The sequence below is a fragment of the Medicago truncatula genome, chromosome 4, assembly GCF_003473485.1.
Source record: "Medicago truncatula cultivar Jemalong A17 chromosome 4, MtrunA17r5.0-ANR, whole genome shotgun sequence".
Lineage (NCBI taxonomy): Eukaryota > Viridiplantae > Streptophyta > Magnoliopsida > Fabales > Fabaceae > Medicago > Medicago truncatula.
Window position 1 is genome coordinate 35544552 of NC_053045.1, and position 6000 is coordinate 35550551.

At 33.2% G+C, this 6000-nt stretch overlaps 1 protein-coding gene and 1 non-coding gene across 2 annotated transcripts; one reads left to right on the plus strand and one right to left on the minus strand.

The window, feature by feature from the left end:
- Positions 1-375: 375 nt before the first annotated feature.
- On the plus strand, positions 376-4340 carry LOC11440231 (uncharacterized). Its single transcript, XR_005645592.1, has 2 exons — positions 376-750; positions 3375-4340. It is a non-coding gene; the product is annotated as an uncharacterized protein (transcript).
- Positions 2193-2791, minus strand: LOC11440613 (auxin-induced protein 6B). Its single transcript, XM_003607111.4, has one exon. It carries the CDS (start codon positions 2629-2631, stop codon positions 2350-2352), a length of 282 nt encoding a protein of 93 aa, XP_003607159.2. The 5' UTR covers positions 2632-2791; the 3' UTR covers positions 2193-2349.
- Positions 4341-6000: the final 1660 nt, after the last annotated feature.

Below are 6000 nucleotides of genomic sequence, written 5' to 3' on the forward strand. Positions count from 1 at the left end.
TTACAGTAGTATCATGAACATGTTATCAAATTTTAGTTGACATAAACTAAGTTATTCAGTATTTAATAGGGATTAAGTGCAATGATTATCTTGGATATATTGACCAAGTTATTGTTATTGTATTTCAAAATGTAACATGAAAAACACAACACAATTTTCCCTGAAACAGCTTTAACAGCTTGTTGCTAGATTCTTTTTGTAATATTTATTTTCTGCTTTAAGCATCACTAAGTTTTGAATAATTATTTTCAGTTAATTCGAATTGTTCCATCTAGCTCTGCTAAAGTTATAACATTTAACTCGGCTTTCATACCTTTTGTTACTATATTACCTATATATTTGAGAAGCTAAACATGTTGTGATACATAGATGAGAAAACTTTGAGGAAAATCACTATGGTTCATATTCTTGTTTATTAAGGAACTTATTTGATGACTCATTTAGGACAATAGTTAGATCTTATGGACCAAGTGGGAGAATGCAGTATTACATCAATTTTTTCAAATTGATTAGTTATAAAAACTCACTATTAAGTGGTCCATAGGTCAGGGGAGTTATAGTTGTGGAATGGCCTCAGGCTTAATGGCCTTGAATGACCATTATATGAGTGGTAATAACTTTTAATTCTAGATGGTAGAATCAACTCTATAAATATCCTTTGGCATCTGAGCTTTCTTTCATCTTCATCCCTTCATTATATACACCTGCTATATAGGAGAGAGTAAGAGCTTAGAAGAAGAATGGCAAGAGGTAAACAATGGTTCTTGTTTTTCTTACGTTTGGTTTATTAATCTTAGTTGTTCACTTATTATGATTAAATTCTAAGTAATGATTTCATACTTCAGGATTTGTAGGGATTGATCACCATTAGGATGATTTACAATTTATATATTGAATAGAAGTTTAATGTATGAACCCTTTGAGATAGAATGTCATGTGATTCTCTAATTTATGAATAGCCATTGAATCCAAGTACATTTTTAGATTGTAATCTGGTATTTAGTTAAGGTTCACATAACTACATTGTGTTTTTATCCTGAAAATTAACTGTAGGGTCCTTACCAACTGCCAAAGCATGTGGTCACATATAGAAAATTTCCACCTTATAACAATTATAAAAATATCTCATCAGTTTGAATTAAATTATATGTTGCATGGTAGTACTTGTGCAGTTGGAAATAGTGGGGTCTTGATGAAGACTGTACAATCAAAAGGACTTTCCGTGCTATTCACAAATCACAAGGACATGTCCTACAGACATTATAACATGATACCATTATTGAATTTAAGCTCCTATGAGACCAATGACTTAATAGTAATGTGCAGATAATGTATCAACTAGAAATTTCCTTGAGCTGTCATACCAGCATTTTAGCAATGCATTATTTATTAGGACTAATCAATATACAGATCAAAGAGACATTGTTATGTGAAGCGGTGAGTAAGGGTCTCACATTGGATGGAAAAGTGGATGCTGAGCATCATATAATAATGTGACTCGTATATCTGATGTATTAAAGTTTTTAATGAAGATGTGATGTCCAAACCATTTATATGATGATTTCCCAAGATTCCCTCGTGACTCAACCCAAGATTCCCTCGTGACTCAACAGTGATATGAGAACCGATGGTAACAGTGGTAGGATGTTGTGGGTTTCTAGCAATAAATATGTAGGTGACTCATCTACAAAGCGGGCCATTATTCTAAAATCTCTTGTGACTCTTGATGAAAATCTACAAGACAAAACCATGTGGTGGTTCGTCAGTCGTTTTCTCTCAGTAAATCCCATCATTTAGCCTACACAGTAAGTAGTAACCATTCAATTCTTTAGATAAGGATATCCTAACAGGAACCATAGAATGAGGAATGTGTCATTAAGTGGAATAATTGACTTTGTTACTGGCATTGTAATTGTGCACTTGCCTATGAGGGGAAGGTGCCTCATCTATAATATCATGCCTAAGTTATGTACTTCAAAAAAGAATATACTTTAGCAAATTTATCTTTCACTTTCACCTTTTGTCCTAGGAAAAATAACTGTGTTATGCCCTTGCTAGGAATCATGTGTTACTGCTACTTCGAAATTTCTCAGGATACCAAGTCCCTTTTTTTCTTATAGCAAGCAATGTTACTTATATAATCATATGCAGTATGTTCTTAAGTGCAATAAACCAAAAACAGAGAGGAGATATTTGAGTAGTCGAATTCATTGTCATTAAACAAAATATATTTGTTCTATAAATTTCTCAATCTAATGGTCATTTTTTCTCATCTTTACAATTTGTTAAGATGCGAGTTTACAAAAAAATATCACTACTAAACTATGTCAGTCTCTTCTGGTGTTAGATTCATATCCCGTTCATGCGAGATGTTATATGTTGAAAGATATCTTCGGTGCAAGGAATGGTGAGGCCACCCATGGGATGATCATATCCGAACTCTTCCTCAGCTTGACTCAGCAAGTCTTGAAATGAAGGTTGGCTTAAGTATGATACGGGGATCACATACCGCGTCTGTTTCTCTCCAACATATACTGCAAGATATCCCTTTGGCACATCCACAGCTTTTGAAGCTGATCGGTTTCCAGAAAAAGATGCCCTTCTGATGATACCAGGGAAACGAAAACCCATTTTTGTATGTGTTAACACTTGAGAATAAATGGTTTTTAAATAAAAACTTTTAAGCAATAACCAAGTTTTTCAGATTTGAATGCTTTAGGATGTGAATGATTTGTGTTGGTTCTAAATGCTTGCAGTCATGAATATATATAGTTAAAAGAATAATTGAGAAACCATTGGCTACTTGAATGATTGGTGGAGGTATATACTGTAGTATAGGATCAGGATGGAGTCATGGAATCTACAAGGAGACAAGAGCATATATAAGATCACATGGTATTGTCTTAGAGGTCTACCCTACCATAAAACAGACCTATTCATGGAATAGAAAGTTTAATTGACCTTGATACTTAATTAGGAATGCAAGGACCTCAAAGTTCTGTCCTGGTATGCAAATATCATGGAGTTGGTCTTGCAAAAATAAAATAAAATGTGGTTTATAATGTCTCATGAACTTGCGTTCAACATTCATTATCTTCTTGCCTCCTAACACTGTCTCTTAGCTGCTAACAATTAGGTCCTACACAAGCTTTACAAGTTGCACATAAATCTGATATATATTCAAATGGTAGATGTATATTAGCTGCATTGTCAATTCGAAGAAATTACATGTGAGATGTCGAGAGCATGTCTACCATTGGATTAGTTATAACAAAATGCAAAAATATAAAACGTGGTTCATAGTCGTTTGTGATCTTGCGTTTAATATTGGTTCTCTTCTTGCCTCCTAACACTGCTTCTGATCTATAATTCAGGTCCTACTCATGATTTACAAATTGAAGATATATCAGATAATAGTTGGCTGATGTATATTGTGCATTGTCAATCTGAAGAAACATGAGATATGTCTGTAGTATGTCTACCAGTGGATCAACTATCCAAAATGCATTAACAAACATCAGGTCTTTTTCACCAATGCATTGTTTTACCATGTCTGTTGGCCATTATCTCAGAAGGTAGAGTATTTGCATGTTCTTATATTTAGCTTCATCTAATCCTTGAAAATGACCTCTATAAGACAATACCATGTGAACCCTTGTACCTAACTAGACTCTATTACAATCCATCAAAATACATTCATTGGTTAATTGGTTTGTTTGAGACCCTTAGCAACTATATATACACTATTCCTTGAGTTCTCAAAGCAACACAAATCTTTTCCATTCTGAGTTATAAAAACTCAAATATTTCTTTCTCATCCAATCCTCTGCCATCATCAGTATTTTTTTTTGTGAGGAACCATAAATACTAAAAACAATGGGTTTCCGCATAGCAAAGCTTATCAGAATGCCATCATTTTCCAAAACACAAGAGACTGCCAAGGGACTTGAAGTCCCAAAAGGCTATCTCGCAGTCTATGTTGGAGATAGAATGAGGCGGTTCGTGATTCCAGTATCATATTTGAGCCAGCCATCGTTTCAAGAATTACTAAATCAATCAGAAGAAGAATTTGGATATGATCATCCAATGGGTGGTCTCACAATTCCTTGCGGCGAGGATGAATTCCTAAATCTTACTTCTCGCTTGAATTGAGCTCTAGATCATGCTAATGGAGATTTAGATAGATTAGTTGAAGCTAATTACTATAGAAACCATTTTTTTTTTCTGTTGAAGATTTTTTATTGTTCCGTCCATGTATTAATCAATCATTCCTACGGAAATCAAAATGTTTCCTGAATGAGAATGTTAAATTATTAATGACACCAAATATTGTTGAAACAGTTGCAGCTTTTTTCATCTCTCAATGACACCAAACATTGTTATGATTCATGAGCTTAAAAATTTACGTCCTTCATATCCCAATATGGAACACACAACACAGTTTTCCTGAAACACATTTAGCCTTTTGTTGCTAGATTCTTCTATAATATATTTTTCCTACTTTTAACATCATTGAGTTTTCAATAATAATTTTCAGTTAATTTAGCTGGTTCCATCTAGCTCTGGTAAATTTATTTGCAATTTTTTTTAACAAGAAATTTATTTGCAGTTGATTGCAAATATTGCTTCAAATCTAAAGTTTTTTACTGATAAGTATTGTAAAAATAGTAGTAAAAGAAAACTTGACATAAACTTCAAGGCTCAACTGTGAGGCATCTCCCTAAGATATACACATCTACAATAATGGTGGACTTGATTAGAGGGACATGCGGTCCATATGCCAATAGTTTGAGGCATGGCCGGCCTAAGGGCCAAGCAACCCAAGCAAGGGCTTTAGGCCTCAAAATTTTGGATGAAAAAAAATGCCTCTAAAAAATTAATTTGGTTATAATTATATTATATGACAGATAAATTATAGATATTTTGATAACTTAACTAATTACCAAAAATGCTTCAATTACTCTTGTTCATGAATTCAAATTTCGGTCTCCGAAAAATTGATATTATATAAATAATATGTTAGATCTTTCAAAAAAAAATGTTAAAAAAATAATTTAAAGGCCACATTAAAAATTTTGTTTTATGCCTCTTAAATTGTTGGGCCGGCCCACTGCTCTATCTGCCCACATTTTTGCTGGAAAATCCCCCCATTTATCAGAAGTAAATTTCCGATGGTAAGTTTCTCTCGGAACACAGGTTATGATAGGCATTATTTTGCGAAAAAATTTCGAATTGTAGGATCTGATGACCATTTTTCTCAAGTTGAGCAACCTGCGGTGTCTAAACAGTGGTCTCCGTAGTTTGAATGTTAGACTTCATGTTTTGATGGTTGCTTTTTTGACACTCTACAAATGCGCAAACCATTTGAATGATAACTTTTGAACAGCATTTTCTATGTTTTTAAAGGCTTTGGAAGATAACTCTTGAATATTGCTTTTCAGGATAAAGAGCAAATAAAGGGGTCAAAAGAGCAACGATCTCATGTTTTTGTGAATTCTAAATTGGGTTCTTATAGTCTCTGTTGCTTTAGTGACTACAGCACATTTAAATAAGGATTAGAGTTTTAAGATTTCTATTTGCACCCCTTTATTTAATACACCCTTTGCCACTTTCATATTTCTTTTTCAACATTACTGCCGTTTTGAAGTGAATTTCTATTTGGCACTAAAATATTTTGATTAACACAAAATCCATGTTGTTGGGTAGTTAGGAGAGTGCAGAAGGTAACAGTGGATTAAAAGTATCTTCAATGAAATGATGTTGGAGATTCAACGGGATGATCTGGAACGAATGTTTTTGCAGTGATAGGGTAGCTCTGACTACCCCAAAATTTTTATTTTTATTAAATGACTAAGTAAATATAGTTTTTTTTTTTTTTGACAAAGACTAAGTAAATATAGTTAGCTACCTTAGCAATATATTTTTAGCTACCTCAAACAAGTTTTCTTGCAAAAACAAATAACATAAATAGAAAGATTAAAAAATTATTACTTGATTAAT

Bases quoted from the DNA above. Each gene is read 5' to 3' on its own strand.
- LOC11440613 (XM_003607111.4), bottom strand. From the start codon at position 2,631: ATGGGTTTTCGTTTCCCTGGTATCATCAGAAGGGCATCTTTTTCTGGA.